This window comes from Rhinolophus ferrumequinum, chromosome 6 (assembly GCF_004115265.2).
Source record: "Rhinolophus ferrumequinum isolate MPI-CBG mRhiFer1 chromosome 6, mRhiFer1_v1.p, whole genome shotgun sequence".
Classification (NCBI taxonomy): Eukaryota; Metazoa; Chordata; class Mammalia; order Chiroptera; family Rhinolophidae; genus Rhinolophus; species Rhinolophus ferrumequinum.
Window position 1 is genome coordinate 38,636,374 of NC_046289.1, and position 22,829 is coordinate 38,659,202.

Here is a 22,829-nt window from a genome sequence, read left to right on the forward strand (position 1 = left end):
GAGTGCGGCGCTGCGGGTCAGGGCTGCTGCCGCCGCCGCTGCTGCTGCCTCCAGTGTCGGCTCGCGGAGGACTGAGCCGCCGGAGCCGGAGCTCCCCACATGCTACTGATTAACATACACCATTACATCATGGGCTTGGCAGGGAGCGCCCGAGCGGGGGGAGAGGAACCCGGGCGGCGGCGGCGGCGGCACGCGGGGGGAGCGGGGGGGAGGATCCCCGGACCCGGCCGGTGGCTGGGGGTGGGAGGGAGCGGATTCCTCAGTGGGGACCAGAAAAGGGGAGGGAAGCCGAGAGGGAGGAGCCAGATGGCGCAGAGGGGTCGGGTTGGAGGAACCGCAGGGCGGAGGGAAGAAGTTTGGGGAAGGGGAGGGATCCGAGTGAATTCCTCCACGCTGCAGCCTGCATGTTCTAGAGGGGCCAGGGCGCTACGAGTCCCCCGAGAGAGGGCTGGAGGGGACCGGGAGGGCGCTGGAGCGGAGGCGGTGCTGCCACCGGCTGCTAGTCCTTGAGAATGTGGTTCGCCGACTCCGGTGACCCGTCGGCCTGACCCGGGCCGGGCGGCGGCAGAGACTTGGGGCCACGGCCGCCGGGGCGTGGACGGGTTCGGGGGCGTCGCGGACGCCAAGGGCGGAGGAGGCCAAGGGGCGGTGCGCAGAGCTGGATGTGCCTGGGTGCTGGGCTGTGTGGGGCCCTAATCCCAGGAGAGCGAGAATTGCCTGCTCTGATCACCCCGGGGTCCGGCCTTGGATGCTTGCTGCTCCTGTCGGCGGCCCCGCGTTGGGCTCCGAGCCCCTCTCCGGCCTTGCGCTCCCTTAGGGAAGCCACCGACTTCAGGGGCCAGCCTGGGAACTATGCCTGGGGCGCGGGCTACAGCTGCGGGCCTGGAGCGGAGTCGAGTGTCGCCCTGGGAGGCAGGGAGACGGGCGAGGCCACCTGTCAGGGCGTCTGAGTCGCTGGATTGGGCAGCCTTTACCTGGACCTGGAGAGTGCGTGAGGCCGAGACCAGGCTGGGGCTTCAGAGGTATTCGCGGCGCGGAAGAGGGTAGGAGAGTGCGGCGTAGGGACCCCGCACCACATGGTGGCCTGGGAAAGTGTCCCCGCCTCGTCTCGACAGTAGAGAATTGGTTAAAAATACCCTAAAACCTAAAAGTCGCGGTACCTTCTAATGTGAGTTGGATATTCATAGGTGGACTTGATCACTAAATCTGAACTATCTCATTTACAGTAAAAATACCGAGCCCTCGAACATTTTCTCCAGCAACTTGAGGCTTTCTTTATGAAAACAAAGTACTTCTGAGAAATCAGTGAAACATATGCTTCAGACCCAGCCTTCCCTACTCTCTCTAATACAGTATTTTTGAAGATAAAGTATCTGAGATAGCATTACACTAATTAACACTTTAGTCTTTCAACTCCAGCACATGTCCCTGGAATTTCGATCCTTTCCTTTCCAAACCTAGTTTCTGCACCGTTAAGTTCACATGAGACATGTGACAGTACCTAACCATCTGTTGGATGTTGAAAGGTCTTGTGGAGCTGCAAAAATTTAGGTGTTACCGTTAAAATAAGGTGTGTGAATAATTTTTTAAAGTTCATTATTAACCAACTAGGAAAGGTATCTGCATAATGTAATGAATATTTTGCCCTAAAAACAAAAATTCTACAGTCAGTGTTTTGTTTTTGTTTTGTGTCATTATTATAGAGGCATAAAATCTTGACATATTTTCTCCAAGCCATTGCTATCAGTTAGCTAGTCTTTAGTATAATTTCTGTCAGGAGATTGGGAGGACGGTTAGAGCACTGGGTATCTTGCTATCAACTGCAGCCAAAACAGAAGTTCCCCATCTGGGGCTTTGGGAAGCCCCCACAAGTGATTTGTTTAGAAGTGAAAGAGACATCAGTTTTGATTAACCTATTTATTGTCACCTGCAGTTTACTAAACGAATAGTAAAGCTAAAAAAAAAAAATAATACAACAAACCTTGAGGCAAATCAAGAATTCTACTTATGCTGGAAAAAGAAAATACTGCCACCTACTGGAAAAGTGTAGTCCTTACAGCAGCCTTTCACCTAGGAAAAGATCTTGGTTTAGCTAATTTTTGAGCTATTTTTGAGAAATACAAACATGAGCCTGACAATGAATTCCCAGTCGCCCTTGTTTTGTGGGCTCACAATACTCGGGATTTCCCTTGCCTCTTGGTCTTCTCCCTGATGGAAAAGGGAGTGGAGATAAAACCCAGTGATGCTTTCACTTTTCTTCACAGAGAATGAAGTCAGAAGGAAAGAAATACTATCAGCTAAATATATGTTTTTGTATTAAATGTGGATATTTCGTATGTGAACCTGTACCCCATTTTTATGGATAATTAAAAAGTGGCTAACAAGTACTATACATCCACATCAATTGGAAAAGAAATGAAAATGTGGGATAAAGGAGATTATTGATATGTCTCTCCACTATATTCCCATTTACTCACTTAAAAAATACCTATTATTCACTTACTTTGTGCCAGGCACTGAGTTAGGCAGTGCGTACACTGAGTACAAGTACTGAGTGTAATTCATTGTGGAATGGTGTACCAACCAAAAGATTCTTTGTATGATAAAAGATCAGATTATCAAACGAATTAACATTCTCAACATTATCATGCTTTTCTCCTCCCTAGAAACTAGAAAGGAAAAATATTGGTGTTTCTCAGTGAATAATACTTTGGGCAAACAACTCAATGTTCAAATGTTTCAAAGATGACAACTCCAGAAAGATCAGTGCCGTGTTTATAAAGCACAGCTTAAGAAGATGTCTAGGTACTGCTTGTATCAATAAGACATCTTGAGTGTCCAGGTGTGTGTATTTTAAATTCATATCTCTTCTAGCCATAATAAGATAAAACAAGAAAAAGAAATGCAGTGGTTGTAGAGACATTGGAGCAGGTTATCTTTAGTTATTTGCTGTATGAATTATCAGAAGTATTAAAAGTATTAAAATCTCCACATAAAGCTAAATGACATTTAATAATTATCATTCATTCAGTCATTCAATAAATATATATTAAGCATTTATTCTGTGTCATGTCCTCAAGATACAATATTGAAGATGCATGGTGTTTTCTATCTAACATAAAAGCCTATGTGTATTTATATTAAATGTAATATATAAAATAAAAGTTACAAATAAAATTTCATATATTCATTATATATTTATGTGTGTGTGTGTGTGTGTGTGTGTGTGTATAGGCAAAGGTGTGAAAAGATTTACACCAAAATGGAGAAATGATAACTACTAATGATTTTTCCATGTATGGTAGAATTACTGAGGATTATTATCTTGTTTCTCTATGTTTTCTAATTTTTCTACCAAAATTAAGAAAACTTAAAACACTGCATGAGCTCAGGACCGCTGACTAAAATTAAATTTGGAAAGTATCCTAAAGAAACTGCACTGTAAAACTTAGGTTTTCAACTCCCAAGGATTGCTTATGGGTCTGTTTTGCTTCCTATCTGGGTCTTGTCCTAGCCTCATTAGTGTGTCTCCCTGCCTCAGCTCTAGTCTGACCACTCCATAGCTCAGACACTTTCTGTGGTTTCTGACTGGACATTGAATACTTTCCAGGCTCTTTGGCCTGAAATACAAACTGTCTGCTGCTCTAGACTTCTCTCCTACACTTCATTCACTAATTCATTCAACAAGAAGTATCTCCTGGGCATAAATCACTGTGCTAAGCAAATAGAGTATACAAAGGTAGAAAAGGAGGTATAGTCTCTTTAACCTCTAGTGGAGAACGCAAGGTATGCATATCTCTCTCTCTCTCACACACACACACACACACACACACACTTCACTAAAAGGTACAATAAGCAGTGAGTCTAGGGGGAGGCTATACACAATGTTGAGAAAGACCAGAGGAGGCAGAAATTTTGCCAGAAAATTCAGAAAGATATTGTGCATCTGGTGCCTTTTGTGTTGGTGCTCACTGGAGGAACAGTTTCAACAGAGATGAGCAAAGTTTTAAACACGGCTAGCATCCAGTGAGGGCCAGGATATACAGATGTTTGCATCAATCAAGCATCCTGAGCACTCCATGTTTGTATATTTTCTGTCCATGTTTCTTCTAGCAGTAGTGGGAGAAAACAAGGAGAAGAAACACAGGCCTTCCCAGATTTTGCTGGTAGCAATATACTAGCAGACAGATATCCAACAGTATCTACTAAACTAGGCCTTTAAGCTGGCAATCCCATTTTTAGGGATCTATCCTACTGAAGTAAAAGCATCATTACTGTAAAGTCTACTAAAGTATAAGTATAAATACAAGAACGTTAATTTCAGCATTGTCTGTAATAGCAAAACACTAGAATACTTATCTGTAGCGGAATGCATGAATAAATCATGAAAGTTCCATACTACAAATCTTACGCACCTCTTTTTCAAAATGAGTTAGTTATACTTGGAAAAGTACATTAGAAATATGATAGATTGATGGATGGATAGAGGGTTACATAAGTAAATTAATATGTGATAAAATAAATATGGCAAAATATTAAGGTGTAATCTAGATGGTGAGTATAGAGGAGTTCACCACTCAAGTCTTCTAAATTTTTTTGAAGTTCATAATATGTTGAAGTTTGTAATACATTGTTGGCGATAAAAAGGATGAGTCAAATTTATATGTATTGGCCTAGAAATATAAGTTTTTTCTAAAGAGTCGTAGAATAATGTCTATTCTGCGATTCCATTTTTGTGCTTAAGAAAGCCAGCTCTAGAGCAAGAGTTCTGAATTTGGGAAACCAGCCCCATCATTTACAAGCCCTTTGACCTTTTCAAGTCACTTCCCACTCTGTGCTTCAGTTTCATTGGTAACAAACATACCTCACTGTTGTTATGAGGAGTAAATAAGTTAATACATTTAAACTTAAAACAGTGCCAAGCATATGGTAAGTGTTCAATAAATGTTATTTAACGTGATTGTTTGAGAGGGAAAAAGATTATGTGGATGGGACAGAGGAAACAAATCTGTGTCTCTATAAATATACTATAAATACAAATACACACATATATATTTGTGTGAGAATGTTTATTTGTTTGTTTGAATGTTTAGTACAACTCTATCAGGAAACAATGAGACAAATCCAAAAGGGGACATTCTTCAAGACTACTCGCCTAGAAAAAATGATGGAACAACTGTTCTAGATTAAAAGAGACAAAAAGGCACATAACAACCACATGCAATGTGTTATCCTTGATTGTATCCAGGTTTGAAAAAACCATAGCTATAAAAGACATTTGGGGACAATTGGGGAAATTTTGAAAATAGACTGGAAATTAGCTGACATTAGGCAATATTAGGTAGTAAATAATTAGACAGTAAAAGGAGAGCGCCCATGCAAGCTGTCTCTAGATGAAAGAGAGCACCTTTCTCTTCGTTGTGGCACTCAGGTACATCTCTAAGTGTCCTAGGCCCCACATTCCAGTCCCAGAATCTGACGGGACGACAAGGGGTGGGAGGCACCTCTTCCCACGTGGAGTCCTTACAGATGAAAATGCACTGGCAGGAGTGTGCAGGGTTTCCGTGCCCTGGGAAGTTAGAGTTCTCACTGCAAATGAATACTCTTGTCATGCTGGATGTATGCAAAAAAATCTCACAAGCTTGCTGAATATATGTCAACCCCTGAAAGATGGACCAATTCTTTTTTCTTTAGCCTGCAAACAGGAGAGCCCTGGTGAATTTGCTAAGGAAAGTATGTCCCTTTGGATGTTTCTGGGGGAAATACCCAGACAACCTCTTTAGATTAAGAGGAGTATCTGTCACTGAAATAAGGTTGTTGTAGAGGGATAGTGGGCTCTCAGCGGGACACACTGGACATACGCCCTGCCTGACCTCACCTGTGGCCCCTCATTAGCAAGCTGCAGTCCCCTTGGCCTGCGGTCCAGTTTCTCAGCTTCACCAAGCTCATTTCCCTTCTCGAGGCCTTTACACTTACTATTCCTGGAGAATTATCTTTCTGGCTCCTCATCCAGCGCTTCAAAAGGCTGACTCCTCCTTTAGGTCTTAGCTCAAATGTCACCATCACCTTAGAGATGCCTTTTTAGACTTCACTATCTGACGTAATGACCCGTTCCTTAAGGTGGCGTCATCACAAACAGAAATTCTATTGCTTATCCATTTGTTTACCTCTTTATTCTCTCTCTCCCCTCCCCAGATTTTAACCTCTACAAGTGCGGGGACCGGGTCTGCCTTATTCACCCTTGGGACCCTCCATATCTTCATAGGACCTGCCACACAGAAGTGCACAGTAAACATTTGTGAGTTGATGAACGAGTCTCAGGGGTGGGAGGTACCTCAAGTCCAGTCCTCCATCCTGTACTCAAATACCCTCTTTACATTATTTTGAGACCCAGTCCATGGACTGCTGCCCAGTCCATGAGTGTGTTTACCTAAACTGCAGTAAAACAAGACTAGCAAGAACAGTGCTTTTTTTATTGCACTAAACTTATTCAACTTAAAAGGACTTCATTCTGAAATTGTGCTCTTCCTGTTTTGGGGTATTAAAGTATCTCTCTTAAATTACGGTGGTAGTTAAGTGCTATTTGGCTATTAATATCCTTATTTGGAAAAACTAAAAATAAAAGCTTGACAACATTAGTTAGTCTCCTGGCTTTCTGCCCCACGAAATGCCTAAGTCTGGAAGTCACAGGTCACATCCATCCCTCTAAGTGGCTGTTTAGATGGTGCTAGAGTGGTCATTGCCTCCCTGATTGGCACAGATTATTAAAATGTGTTTTCTTTAAAAAATCTTTGGTCTATCCCTCTGAAACTTCCACCCATGGCAGCCACGGAAGTGCATCGATCAGCTCTCTTCTAGAGTCTACTGCAGGGTTTGCCACCTCCAGCTACTGCCTCTTTGCTCAGGGACACGTCGTCCACTTAGTAGAGACTTTCTCCAAACTATGCTGTGGTCTGAAGGTCTTCTTACCCAATCCTCCTTCCCTCTGTCCTTTCACAGTCCTCGTCTGAAGCCTCCCCCTGCCTGGTTCTACTCCCTTCCTGTTTAACCTTCACAGGCATTTCCCCCAATGAATGGCTTGCACATCTAATCTTGTATTGGCATCTGTTCTTGGAGGACCTTCCTGAACAGACATACTATCCACTGGCTTAAAGTGACACTGGGAATTTGACAGGGGATTCCAAATGTGGTCTGAGCAGCTGTGCAACCATGCATAGGTTATTTAATCTAGTTCACCATCTATAAAAAGGAGATAATACTACTCATCTCATAGGGTTATTGTGAGACTTGAGGGAATAACATGTGAAGTGCCTTACAATGCCTGACACTCAATAAATGGTATTAACCTGTCCCCCTTCCATCACCACTGTGAGAAAGCTGAAATGTCTGCTCAAAAGCTGTGCTGATCTCTGAAAAAGTATTTGATAAGTTCAAGGAAAAGGTGAACAAAAGCATAAACTTTTTGAAAGTTGCATGTTTTAAAGGACCTGAAGGTCTCCTAGGCTTATCAATCTGTAATATCAGACAATCTAACATAAAATGATTTTCAGTGCAAATTCTAACTTCCAAAGAGCAGATGATTCGATGGTAACTTGGGAGAAATAGGATTTAGGTCAGCTACAAACATGGCTGGCAGGCAGGGAGACCACTTCTTGTTTGAAGGTGACCAGCTCAGGTGCTTGTCTGTACTCTGTACCACTGACGTGCATGCAGGCGTGTGCAGGCTCTTCAGGTCAAGTTGTAGAGAAGGAATTGACTATTAAAAGATTAGACTTGGGTGACTGAAGAGAAGTGCCCAGGGCTGAGGAAATGTGAAGACTGACTTAAAGTGAGCCAACTTGGCATCTGCATCAGATAGAACTCTATATTTGCCACTAGGATCTAGTGTGCTTCCTGAAGAGTAGGCACAGCTATGGTAAAGTAGGTTCTGTATTAAAAATATTATTTAAAAATAATTGTAACGCTGGCTCTCATAGCTTGTTAGGAAGTCTGAAAATAACTGGCACATTTCTTGGCACATAGTAAGTACTCGGTAAATATTAATCTTCCTTCTTTTCATGCACAGATTAGAGTGTGTTAATTTGGCTAATTTATATCTTGGGTCTGCCTCACATAGAAACATGCTTTATTCACTCTTCAAAGATGCTCTCTCAAAAGCCTTGTAATAAGGCCTCGGACAGGATTGCCAGGGCTTCAATCAGGATCTGAGGGGATGAAGAGGGAGATGTGAAGGAAGGAACTGCAGAACTGGTGACAGATGGAATGTGGGAAGGCTAAATCAGGAGTCAGGTCTGCTAAGATAGCAACAGAGAAAGGCAAGCTGGGTAAGGCCCAGAAGCCACGGCTTACGGAGACTAAACTTGAGTTCAGATCTCATGAGAAGCAGCTCAGAAATATCTGTGTTGGCAGGGGCGCACATTCAGAGAGAAAGATGGTGTTCTATTAGCCAGGGCAGAGCGGTAATTAATTGCCTGCGCCAATTTCCTCTATCCTTAGCACATTTTTACACTGACCGGATCGTGGCGGAATCAAAGTGAAAAGCTGGTGCCAGGTAAACCAGCCAGGCGAGCCTCAGGTAGAGCAGTAGGACTCTTGAAGAACTGCTCTCACTTTTCACTAAAGTTCTTACCACTCTCACGATAGTTTTCAGATTTCCTTCAGTTCCTCAGTTTAGAGAATTCTTCCAGGAAAAAAGACTTCTTAAACCCAGTTTTAGGTAAATAGAACGCCACTGGCCAAAGCCATGAGTTGTTATAATTAGTTGTTTTTCAGGAGTCAAACTGGAATGTGAATTGGACAAGTGGGTTGAATCCATGAAGAAAATGGATCTTTTTATTGTGGGAAAATATACGTAATTAACACTAAACTTACCCTTTAACAAAACTTAGTGGCATTAAGTACACTCACATTCTGCAACCTCCGGCATTCCCAGAATTTTCTCATCATCCCAAACTGAAGCTCTGTATCCATTAAACAACAACTCCCCTTCTCTCTCTCTCCAGTCCCTGCTCACCACCCTTCTCCTCTCTGTCTCCATGAATTTGCCTAGTCTAGGTACCTCATATAAGAGAATCATAATATTGTCTGTTTGTGTCTGGCTTCTTTCACTTAGCATAATGTTTTCAAGGTTCATCCATGTTGTGGCATGTGTTGGAATTTCCTTCCTTTTTAAGGATGAAGATTCCACGAGGAAAGCTTTTGAGACAGCTTTCTCGAGAGGGGAGTCAGATGAGGGTTAACTCCAATTTCTAGAACACTTAGGTACACCGTCTTTTTGACTGATTTCTAAACAGTACAATCCAAGCCAATGAACTGATACAGTTATTTAAATGTAATATAAACACAAGCAAATAAACCACAATTTCAAACACAAATGCAGATGGGTTCACACTTCTTAAAAATAAACGTGTGAAGTATTAATTATAGTTTTATACAGTAAAACATCTCATAAGGTGTCAGAGATAAATTTTCAAGTAAATTCAGTCAGAAGTAAATGGAAGCATTGCAAAACTACTTCTAGTTACATGATTTACATGGGTCAGGATTACAAAAGTGGGACCTTTTGGAGGGATAGGCCTTTTGGAGGGATAGCTTGACCTAGATTGGCATGAGAGAAAAAAAGTGAAAAATTACTTGTTCTGGAAGTCATCAAATCTTTATTCCAATCTTGGTTATTGATTTGAGAATTGAAATGTGTTCACAGGTTTAAACTGTTGAAATTTGTAAATGTACAAATCTAAGGTCATATTTCAACAACCTAAATAAACAAAGATCAGCATTGCCTTCCCCAATATTGTTTGAAGCCACCCCTGTATGATGAGAGGGTCCCACAATGGCTGGCACCAACAACTTTCTCCTAACCAGACACTGCTGCTGCACAGGATACGTTAGATTAGACATTGATTAATCCCACATTTTCTACTTCCTTGGAACGTTCCCAGTCAAAAAATTCATGAGAAGCTGCCTGGTTATGTATTTAAATTTTATTGCAAGATTTCTCAGAGCCTTTATTATACTAAAATTGATTGTGCCTCTTCAGGAGAGTACAGTATATGGCAGTCTCTAAAACTTGAGTCCAGAATCCATTCTTCACAGGTCTTGGAATATAGTGTTGCCTGGGAATATTTTGGGAAATGCTGGGTCTGATAAAAGGCTCAGGAGAAGCAATACAGATGAAGGAATTTTAAAATTGTACCTACAGTTTGATGTTGAAAACCCGCGCTTTTTGGTAGGAAGGTGACTAGCGCGTAAGAGCACAAGCTTTAGTCAAAACAAAGCAAAACTGTTTTCAAATCCCAACTCTTCCCCTAGTAGCTGTGTAATATGGGCTATTTAACTTTAGTTGGCCTCAGTTTTCTGTCACCCTTAGTAAATTGAGCCAGGATTAGAAGAGATAATATCTAATGTTATCAATTAGGATAACCAGGAGACAGAAAAGACAATTATTTTATCAGAGATTATTAACATAAAGAGTTGTTAACTAAAAAGTGGAAAGAAGAACATGAAGGTATATCAGAGGTAGCAATTGCAGGAAGCAGCTACCATCCACAGGGCTGAGGAAACAATGTAAAGAAGCTGAAATTATAAAGATTTAGAAGTTTGGAGGAGGAGCCCCACAGAGCTGAAACACTCAGACCTCCGAGGGCGGGTGCTGCTGGGCTGGGGCTGGTGTCCTGTGGACGGAGGAGGGTGAGGAAGCAGGTTCCTATCTGTTGCTCCTGGAATCAACCTCCATCGCCAAGGTAAAGAGGCAAGGTTGGTGTGACGTTCACAGGAACAGGAAACCCACAGGAGACAGGAAGGAGCAAATCCTTTCTTCCTCCTGTCCTCCCATCTCCTGATAGTGCTCTGATTTGCAAAGCCTCGTAGGGAGCACACTTGGCAAAGCATAAATGTGGTTTGCAGAGTCCGACCCCAGCACCACAGAGTACAGAAGGATGGGTTCGGAGCTAAGAGGCAAGCTGGCATGCATACAAAGCGCTTAGAGCATAGAACAGTTGTGATAGCTATTCTTCCTCCTCCACACCTAAATTGACTCAGTCCTATGCTTGGTACACATTTGTAGAATTTCTGTAGGACCTTGCTATGAAAAAGACAAAAATGATTAAATGTCTGAAGGTTCAACTATTAAATAAAATAAACAAGGTAGGCTTCACAGGGCATCTCAAACTTAAAATGCCGAAAACTGAATTCTTGTAACCAATGTTCACAGCAGCATGATTCATAATAGCCAAAAAGTAGAAAAATCCAAATGTCCATCACCTGATGAATGTGTAAACACAATGTGGTGTATCTATACAATGGAATATTGTTTGGCAATAAAAAGGAGTAAAATACTGATTCATGCTATTAACATGGACGAAGCTTAAAAAACATTACGCTAAATGATGTTTGTGGTCAGTCAAAAAAGGCCATCTATTGTGTGATCCCATTTGTGATTTTTACATGTGATTCCATTCCATGAAATGTCCAAAACAGGCAAATCTATATAGAGACAGAAAGTAGACTGGTGGTTGTCTAGGGTTGGGGGGGAACATGCTAATGTGCAGAGTTTCTTTTGGGGGCAATTAAAATGTTCTGAAGTTGACTGTAGTGGTGGTTGAAAAACTCTGAGTACATTGAAACTACTGAAAGGTACATTTTGAATGGGAAAATTGTATGGTATGCAAACTATATCTCCATTAAGTTGTTAAAAGGAAAAAAGACCAAACAAAAAAAGGCCATGCAGCTTTTTTCTTGTTCACTAGGAACTTGCTCTTGGAATCCTGGGCCCCATTTAAGAAACTGACTACCCTGAGACCACCAGGCTGTGACAATGCCCAAGCCACATAGAGAGGGCCATGTGTTGTCCTAGCTCACTCAGCCCAGCTCTTGAGTCATTACAGCCCAGATACCAAATACATGAGTGAAGAAGCCTTCAGATGATTTTAGCCTTTGACTCACTCCCCGTCATCAGCGTTTTCCCAACTAAGGCCCCAGGCAGGCCCATGCCTGACATATCTGTCCCAGTGTCTGACCACAGAACCGGTGAGCATAGTAACATGGTGGTTGCTTTATACCACTCTGTTTGGGGATGGCTTGTAAAGATCATTCTTCTGGTTTTCCTCCTACCTGTCTTCTCTTTCTCCATCCACTGGTTACTCCCTAATCTCTGAATGGTGGAGCTTCTCTCAGTCCGTGGACCACTTCTATTCCTATGCTCACTCTCTGGGTGATCTTACACCGACTTATGGTGCAAATACCACATCGATGACCCCCAAATTTATAACTTCAGCCAGACCTCGCCCCTGAACTTCAGAGCACTATATCCACCTGTTTGACATCCCTGCATGGATTTTTGGAAAGTAGCAACTAATATATATATAAACTAAATATTTTATCTAATAATCCACTCAAATAAAATGCTTTTGTAGACATTCTCACAAAATATCACTATTCACTGCTGTTGGTAAATTCTGCCATAAGCCTCTAGGAATCAGTGCACTTGTTTTCACTTGATTACCTAGCAAATTCCTCATATTTACTACCACTGAGGGCAGGAAAAACAATTACTTTAACTGCAGCAAGAGGAGCTAAGGTCAAATCGTCTTTAAGACGTATGAAAAATGATGGGTGAGTGAATAAATGTGGTATATACGACGTCTGACAATTAAGTTCGCGAACTCATCCTAGAAAAAGTGCTCCATACCTCATTGCTGAATATCACTATGGTCACCTTCTAAGTACTCCCCTTGGGAAGCTGTGCACCGATGCCAGCGCCTAGTCCACCCTTCAAAGCAATTTGGGAACTCTTTTTCTGGAGTGGCCATCAGAGCTGTCGTCGTATTACCCTTGATGTCCTGAATGTCATCAAAATGTCTTCCTTTCAATATTTCCTTTATTTTCAGGTAAAGAAAGAAGTCATTGGAAGCCAGATCAGGTGAGTAGGGAGGGTGTTCCAATACAGTTGTTTGTTTAGTGGCTAAAATCTCCCTCATAGACAGTGCCGTGTGAACTGGTGCATTGTCGGGATGCAAAAGCCATGAGTTGCTGGCAAAAAGTTGAGGTTGTCAAATTTTTTCATGCATCCTTTTCAGCACTTCCAAATAGTAAACTTGGTTAACTGTCCAAATTCATAATGAATAATCCCTCTGCTATCACAGAAGGTTAGCAACAGCGTTGCAACAAGTTCACCACCTTAATTGCCAGACCTCGTATATACAATGGAATATTATTCAGCCTTAAAAAAAAAATCTGATACACACTACAACATAGATGAACCTTGAAAATATTATACTCATCGAAGTAACAATTGAAAGGACAAATAATGTATGATTCCATAGGTATGAAGTACCTAGAATAGTCATATTCATTGATACAAAAAGTATAATGGTGGTTACCAGGGGCTGAAAGGGAATGGGGAGTTATTTGATGGACATAGAGCTTCAGTTTGGGATGATGAAGGTGGATACTGGTGATGGATGTATAACACTGTGAATGTACTTAATGCCACTGAATCGTACACTTAAGAATGGTTAAAATGGTAAATTCTATGTTATGTACATTTTACTACAATAAAAATTTATGAAAGTGGAGTAAGACTGTAGGTGGACTCTATCTCAGATGAGAAAGCAACTATGTGTCTAGACAGTTTGGATACAAGCAGAGCTGTAAATAGAGGGAAATAGGATGGCTGGAATGGGCGAAATGATCTCATAGTATTCCTCCAATTTACACCACAAAGTGAGTTTCTCAGATGAATTGTTACAATAGTAGCTAAGCTCAGCAGGGACTGTAACTTTTGACAGCCCTGCTCCCAGGGGCAACGTTAGAACAGGGCCTCAGGCATTTCTGAGGTAGGGATGTGCTTCTAATAAGACACCAGTGCTCCTCTGAAGCACAAATAGTTACTCAGATAGAGGTCAGGAGCCTTGCCTGATTCTCTGTAGCCTAGACTCCTGAAAGCCTGACTCTTAGAAGGTATTTATTACATAGCAGTTGAACATAGATGGAAGTTTGATTCAGTTGATAAAATGGAGAATAGGTAATGTCTTTTTGAGAGTGGTATATTTGATTAGAATTATGTAAAAACATTGATACAGAGATAAGGCATTACTCTTAATATAAACAGGACAAAAAAGTCTTGAAAATCTCCCTGAATGTCGTAGTTTGTTTGCTGTGATCTAAATTCTTGGTGAGGTGAAAGTAATTTCCACTGATGACACAGGAAGCTCTGATTTACCATTTTCTTCTTAGTCATCTTGTGAGGAGTGGGGGATGGGGCTATTTTGTCTATCAGGTTCCTCAACTCTTACTGGGATATAACAAGGGATGAACACATTAATTTACTATTCAGAAGGATATGGGGTTCAGTTGGAATAAAAACACACCAGAAAAAAATAGTCATTTGTTTCTTTTAGTGATTTTTCTTGCTCCAAACCCCTCCAGTTTTGGATGGATTTGTTGTGCAGGAGGAAATCTAAGATAAGGCATTAAGAGTCTCACAAATCTTTCCTGGTAGATCACAGTATGCTAATCTAATAATATTTGACAATAAATTTACTTATCCAAGAAATTTTATTATATCTTGTTTCATATATCTGCTTCCTATAAATGAGTATCATTTAAATCTATGATACACTGAGAACAGTCAAGAATTGTATCCTGCATTTATGATTTAAGAAGCTATATTTAAAAATTAAGATGTGTTTATGTGGCTATAATTATAAGGAAATTAGAAACCAAACAGATGGATATTTATAAAACCTGGTATTTCAGGAAAGGACTTAAAGTCAGAAGCCCTTTCCAACTCCTTTGTAAACTGGGGAACACACAATTGTTTTAAGAAGAATTTAATTTTTTCCCAACTGCATTCCAGATTATGTCAAAGGAGAAACATTCAGACATCTTAAGACTTTTACTTGCTCAAATTTTAGATGGATTGCTTTCTGGAATTTTTCTAATCGACATTATATGAAATCCTCTAGCTGACAAAAGGCCAAATGTTTACATTCCTCTCAAGACCTGGATGAATTTGTATGTATTAATACGACGGTATTCCAGTATTTACCACACTGAACAGGAAGAAATAATTAATTTCCTCATCCAGGAACCGTACAAATATGAAGTTAAAATACAATTTTCATTGACAGTCAACACTGTAGATTCCATGTTATGATTAATTCCCAAAACACAAATTTCTGCATCTTCAGTGGAACGTGTAATTTTCAGTTGTAACAACATCCTCAAAGAGTTTTCAGTTTGTCTTTATCTTGCTCCTTTTGACTGCAAAGTGCAAAAGATTCCTGAACAAACTGCCTGCACATCGGGCACTGCTGAAAATACTTCACACAGCCATCACACAAGCACGTGTGTCTACACGGCAGGAGCACCCAGTTCACAGTCCCATTCTGGCAAACAACACAGTCTTTGCTATTCTCCTCTGGAGGGTCTACTTCACTTTCAGAGAGTCCGGCCTTTTCCAACAAACTTTGGTCTGTGCTTTGTTCTTCTGGAGAGGAATTGTTGGAGGGAGTGGAGTTATTATTTGCGGACATGAAAAGTTGCTGCAAATCAAAGAAACAAGTTTAAAGATAATTACAAATGACAACTACTCTTGAAACCTGGGGTCATAAGAGCTGCTCAAAATTTATGAGCTAACAAATCCAATAGCAAATAATAATGAACTTCTATAAAAACTAACTGAAAAATATTATCCCTTTATACATGTTCATTCTTCAAAATTCTGCAAGCAAAAGAGACAAGACCATAGGGAACAACTTACCTTAAGATCATGAAATTGACCTTGAGCCAGGAGTAAATATTGATATAATATTCTACAGGAAAGTTTATAATTCTGATCAGGAATATGAATTACTGACACCATGGAAATCTAAAATAAAAATTGACACTGGTCAGCACTTAACCTCTTAATATCATGTCACAGATATGTGAAAAATGTGTCTCAAATAAAAATAAGAAGTTGATAAATTAGAAAACTTACAAATTATTTAAATCACAGTCACTAAAGAGGAACAAGTTATTGACATATTTTTGCTAGAGTTATTTTAATTATACTCAAATTTACAAATTTATTGTGATCCCAACAAAAATATCATTAAGCTTTTTATAGCTGACTCTAAAATTCTCATATAAAAAAATAACACATAAGAATAGCTAGGAAAATACTGAAGAGAAAACTATGAGGAGGGCTAAGTCCAGTCAGATATTAAAATATACTACAAAGCCTCTAAAATTAAAACTGTGGTACTGGCACATAAATAGACAGATGGCTGGAACAGAATAAACAGTCCAGAAACAGACCCAATTACATATACAAATATGATAAAGGTGGCATCTCAAATCACTGAGCAAAGAGAGTCTTTTTAATGAAAAATATTGGGACAACTGGATAGTTACTTGGAAAAATAAAAAGGTACATGCATTCCTCATACCATACATAAGAATAAACTCCAAAAGCATGAGAGATCTAATTGTAAAATATAAAAAATATATACAAGCACTAGAAGAAAACATGTGAATTCCTTTTTAGTCTCAGTGTAGGGGAAGACTTTCTAACTATAACTCAAACCCAGAGGCAGATAAATGAGACAAATTTGATTACACAAAAATTTAAAACTTGCATGGCAAAAAGCTCCATAAGCAAAGACATATGACAAACTGGAATAAAATATTCATAATGTATTATCACAGACTAAGGGTTAATATCCCTAATTTATGAAAATCTTTAAAAAACTGAAAAAAAGTGTCCAAAAATCCTATTTAAAAAAAAGGGCAAAAGACATGAACAATTCACAAAAGATATAAACATGGTCCTTAGCCATGTGAAAAGATGTTTAATTTTACTCAAAACATCGTAAATGCAAATTAAAAATTCACTGAGATATCATTTCTCACTCATCAGATTAAGAAAAATTCAAAAGCTTGTCAATGCACTTTATGAAGAAATAGTCACTCTCATATATTGCTGGTGGAAATGCATAAAGAAAAAAAAAGGTTCCACTCCAAAGGCACAACCCCAATAGAAGGAAATTTGGCGATATATAACAAATGACATGTATTTACCCTTCAATCATACAACCTCAACAATATTAAAATACATATACACTGGTTATTCAGTGCAAGGTTATTTATGATTGCAGAATACTGGAAACTAGCTGAATGTCCAATCAGCGATTGACTAAATAATTATGGTACCTATACACCCTACATTCAATGGAGTGCTATGCAGCTATAAATAATAATAATAATAAGCAAGGAAGAATTCCATGAACTGGTCTAGAGTGATTTCCAGGAGATGTTATGAAGGAAAAAAAAAAAGGAAGAACACATATAGTATATATAGTGTGCTACCTTCAGTGTAAGAAAGAAGGGAAAATTATATACATATATATATAAGGATAGATTATACATAATAATGATATATAATAAATAAAATAAATATATAAAATATAAAAATATATATAATATAAAAATATAAAGTAAAATTATATATAATAAGGAGAGATGTATTACACATATCTCTTCTTATTATTACAATAAGAAACATAGGAAGGATAAACCAGAAAACAAGGAACTTGGTTATCGACAAGGGCTGGGACGTGTGAGCCTGGGAGCAGGGTATACGGAGGAGAGCAACGTTGGAGTGAGCATACATCTTAATATAGTTTTCTGACTTTGGGGAGAACTAATTCAAGTAATTTATGGATATAGTATTTCACTCTTTGGCTGGAAGTACAAAAAAATCAAATTCAGTAATGAATTATAAACCACTGGGAAATAGATAAATAAAAAATAAATGGGCAGTCTCTTGCTTATAGTAGAATACTGAGGGCTGACTGGAGGGCAAAAGTTGGAAAATAATCATTTTTGCAACCATCATGGGAAAGATAAAATGTGGTAAGAATCAACAATGGATACTAAATCCCCGGGGAAATGTTGACAAAGAGCAGGATATTTGCAGGATCTTGAAGTTGTCTCCCCACAGACTGCTGATTATTTGCAGAGGAGGGAAAAAATGGAACAGTGGAGAAATTAGGTAACACCTTGACTGAGAGATCAAAATTAACATCACCAATGACAGAAAAGAACCTCGAATACCTCTAAAGGTGATGCCCTGAAAACATACATTATCACCTGTACAGTATACTGGCTGAAAATGAGTAATTTTACTCTAATCATGATGAAACATCAGAAAAACAAAATGAGGAATGTTCTAGTTTACAAAAGGGTGTGTGTATGTAACTGTATTTTTCAAAAATGTTGTCATAAAAGACAAAGAAAGGCTATGGAAATATTCCAGATTAAAGGAGGCTAATGATACACGACAAATACAGTATCTGACTCTAGACTAGAATTTGTACTGCAGGGGAAAATATGTTATAAAGAATACTGTTCGATCAACTGACAATTGGAATATAGATAATAGATTGGACAAAATATTATATCAATGTTAGATTTACAAAGTTGATAACTATACTGTGGTTATACAAGAGACCATCACCATTATTAAGAAATACATACTGAAGTATTTAGGTGTAAAGAATCATCATGCATACATGATTACTCTCAAATTATCCATTAAAACACACACACACACACACACACACACACACACACACACGGGCAAATAATAATGCAAATGTGCAATATTAACAATTAATAATAGATCTGGGTAAAGGACATATGGCTGTTCTTCCACTTTTTTATTTGCAAATTTTTGAAATTATGTCCAAATAAAAAGTTTTTTAAAAACCCTACTATGGTTAAAAACATACAATATTACTCACAGTCTTATAAGGATTTATTAATTTGGCAATGGCTTTTAAGGCTTTTAATATAAATCAATTTTGAATTCGTGATTGGTAGAAGGTACTAATGTTATCATCTCCTACTAACAATACTGTCATTTGATTTAATATTAAACGCTTCTGAATCTACTATAATGCTAGTTTGAAATATATATATAGTTGCATATATATATTTTGTATGGAAAAGATGTTAAAATATACTATTAAATGAAAGCAGGTCACAAAATAGTCTGTACAAGTTGATCCCATTTTCATTTAAAAATTACATAAATAAAGGTCTGGAAAGATATAGACAAATATTCACAGTAGTTATCTTTGGATGATAGAATAAAAGTGATTATACTTTTTTCCTTTTGGCTTATCTAGATTTTCTAATTTTATTTCCTGCCATAAACATGTATTGTTTGAGTAATACAGAAAACCAACTAATGTAATTAAGTGAAAGTAAAATTTTAAAGGGAAAATCTTGCAATAACAATCGCTGTTTTCCTTTATCTGCCTAAAATAATAAACTGGTTCCTAATTGCACTATCTAAACGTAATTTTTTACTGTTACAATAGGAATAAAAGAGTTTACTTTTTTTTTGATTTAGAGTCTCTGACTCCCAGATAAAATACTGAAAAATCACATATGAAAAATAATTGTGAAATGCTCAGTTTGCTTTAAAATTAAGAACAGAGAACATTAATATACTAACAAATATGCTTTAGTTCTAATATTAGGCCCAATCTGAGAGATAAAAGATGGAGAAGCAAGGATTAACAGGGAAAAAAAAAAGGGGAGCCCGCTGATAAGAATAAAAGGCTCAGGCAGGGAGACCTACTATATACAAAGGAAATGACTGTTAACCCTTGAGAGCCAGGCACCGGCTGCCCTGTAGGAATAAGCCTCCCACAACTACCACAGGGCCATGGAGTCTTCCTTCCAGTTGGATCAGGGACCCGATAGCAAATCTTTCCCTGTTTATAATGTCATTGAAAAGTGGTTAAAATGGCAAATTTTGTTATATAAATTTTACTATGTACACACCAACTCCTTCTGTTTAGATAGAAGAAGAAAATTAGAAAACAAAGAAGACTGCCTTTGAGTACCTCAAGTAGACAGAAAGCACCAGCAGTGAGGGGAAAAGGAACCAAAAGGGGGCGGTAGGAGGAAGGTGACCTTTTTGTTTGAAATAAAAAGAAAGTAGGGGAGCGAAGAAGAGGTGGAGGACATGTCCATGGTGAGAGAAGGGTTGCATAGCCTGGGTAGGCAGGGTTATGAAACACCATAACTAACAGATCTTATTTATCTTTAATTGAAAAAGAAGGGAAGGGGGAAGAAACCAGAAGATTTCTCCTATACACTATCTCATGTACATGCAAGTAAGGAGTTTGCTGTCCAGCTCTACGAGGCTCACTAACTGCTTGGTATGACTTTTTTCACTAACAAAATTTACTGAACACCTACTGTGTTCCATGCACTGTGCTAGATTCTGAAAATACACTGCTGTTGGTATGTCTTTTATTTGGAAAAAACAAGTTGACTTCGGCTCAATGGAACTTCAATTTGATAAGATTAAAAACCCCCAAACCTAGAGAGACTTAACTGCATATGAGCAGCGTCTCGATTTCCCAGTAAGGGTCTACACCTTCCAAAGCTCAACGAATGCTTGTTTTGGAAAGATAGTCCTGTTAAAAAAAAGGTGGGGGGGAGTACTGGCCCAGGACTACTAAGGTTCAGGGTGCAGCCCATCTCTTATCTCCTCAATGACTGGGATTTCCTTTGGATTGCTTCAGTCTTTATAAGAAGGATTTTGCTCTAACACACAAGGTTGTTGGAAGGAATAAATAAGTTAATGTTAGTGAATGTACTTTGTATATTACAAAGTATCACAAAAATGTTACCATATCTTTATTAATGAACATATCTATATCATGCGCTTCAGAAAAGTAGTAAATTGTCATCCAAGAATACCATGAAGGACTATATGCCACCAAATTCAGTAACCTAGAAGAAATAGACAAGTTCTTAGAAACATATAGCCTTCCTAGGCTGAGTCATGAAGAATTGGAAAATCTAAATAGACCGATCACCAGTAAGGAAATTGAATCAGTCATCCAAAACCTTCCCAAAAGCAAAAGTCCGGGACCAGATGGCTTCACTAGTGAATTCTACCAAACCTTCAAAGATCTAATACCAATCCTGCTCAAACTCTTCCAAAAAAATTGAAGAAGAGACAGTACTCCTTAACTCATTTTATGAGGCCAACATTACCCTTATACCAAAACCTGGTAAGGACAACACGAAAAAAGAAAACTATAGACCAATATCTCTGATGAATACAGATACAAAAATCCTAAACAAAATTCTAGCAAATCGAATGCAACAATTCATTAAAAAGATTATTCATCACAACCAAGTAGGGTTCATCCCAGGGGCAGAAGGATGGTTCACCATCCGCAAATCCATCAATGTGATACATCACATAAACAAAATAAAGGACAAAAATCATATGATTATATTAATTGATGCAGAAAAAGCATTTGACAAGATACAATATCGATTTATGATTAAAACACTTAATAAAATAGGTATAGAAGGAAAATACCTTAACATAATAAAGGCCATATATGACAAACCCTCAGCTAATATCATAATTAACAGTGAAAAACTGAAGCCCTTTGCTCTAAGTTCAGGAACATGACAGGGCTGTTCCCTATCACCCCTGCTTTTCAACATAGTGTTGGAAGTCCTTGCCAGAGCAATCAGGCAAGAGAAGGAAATAAAAGGCATCCACATTGGGAATGAAGAAGTTAAATTATCATTCTTTGCAGACGACATGATGCTAATATATAGAAAACCCTAAAGACTCCACCAAAAAGCTATTAGAAACAATAAACAAATACAGTAAAGTTGCCAGCTACAAAATCAATGTACAAAAGTCTATTGCATTCCTATACACCAACAGTGAAATCTCAGGAAAAAAAAACAAACAATTCCTTTTGCAATTGCAACAAAAAGAATAAAATACCTAGGTATAAACTTAACCAAGGATGTGAAAGACCTATATGCTGAAAACTATAAAACATTTTTAAAAGAAATTGAAGAAGACACAAAGACATGGAAAGACATTCCGTGCTCATGGATTGGAAGAATCAACATAGTTAAAATGGCCATATTACCCAAAGCAATATATAGATTTAATGTAATCCCCATCAAAATCCCAATGGCATTTTTTAAAGAAATAGAACAAAAAAATCATCAGATTTGTTTGGAACCACAAAAGACCCCGAATAGCCAAAGCAATACTAAGAAAAAAGAACAATGCTGGAGGTTTCACACTCCCTGACTTTAGCTTGTACTACAGGGCAACAATAATCAAAACGGTATGGTATTGGCAAAAAAACAGACACACAGACCAATGGAATAGAATTGAGAACCCAGAAATAAACCCACATAAATATGGACAGATAATTTTTGGCAAAGAAGCAAAAAACATAAAATGGAGAAAAGACAGCCTCTTCAATAAATGGTGCTGGGAGAATTGGAAAGTCATGTGCAAAAGAATGAAACTGGACTGCTATATGTCACCATGTACCAAAATTAATTCAAAGTGGATCAAAGACCTAAGCACAAGACCTGACACAATAAACTGCAAAGAAGAAAACATAGGTACTAAACTTATGGATCTTGGGTTCAAAGAGCATTTTATGAATTTGACTCCAAACGCAAGGGAAGTAAAAGCTAAAATAAATGATTGGGATTATATCCAACTTAAAAGCTTCTGCACAGCAAAAGAAACCATCGACAAAATAAAGAGGCAACCAACTGAGTGGAAGAAGATTTTTGCAAACAGTGCCTCTGATAAGGGGCTAATATCCAAAATATACAAGGAACACATACAATTCAACAACAAAAAAACAAACAACACAATTGAAAAATGGGCAGAGGACCTGAAGAGACATTTCTCCAAGAGGACATACAAATGACAAATAGACATATGAAAAAATGTTCAACATCACTAATCATCAGAGAAA

General features: G+C 38.7%; 1 protein-coding gene across 2 annotated transcripts in view; it reads right to left on the reverse strand.

Moving 5' to 3' along the window:
- Positions 1–14,029: 14,029 nt before the first annotated feature.
- Positions 14,030–22,829, reverse strand: part of CGRRF1 (cell growth regulator with ring finger domain 1) — a 32,182-nt gene continuing 23,382 nt past the window's right edge. For both annotated transcript variants that reach the window (XM_033109584.1, XM_033109583.1), the window contains exons 5-6: positions 15,764–15,871; positions 14,030–15,545 (exon numbers count right to left, since the gene is read on the reverse strand). In XM_033109584.1, coding sequence (XP_032965475.1) covers positions 15,225–15,545; positions 15,764–15,871 — 429 coding nt within the window. In that variant the 3' untranslated portion in view covers positions 14,030–15,224. The remainder of the gene's footprint in view (positions 15,546–15,763; positions 15,872–22,829) is intronic.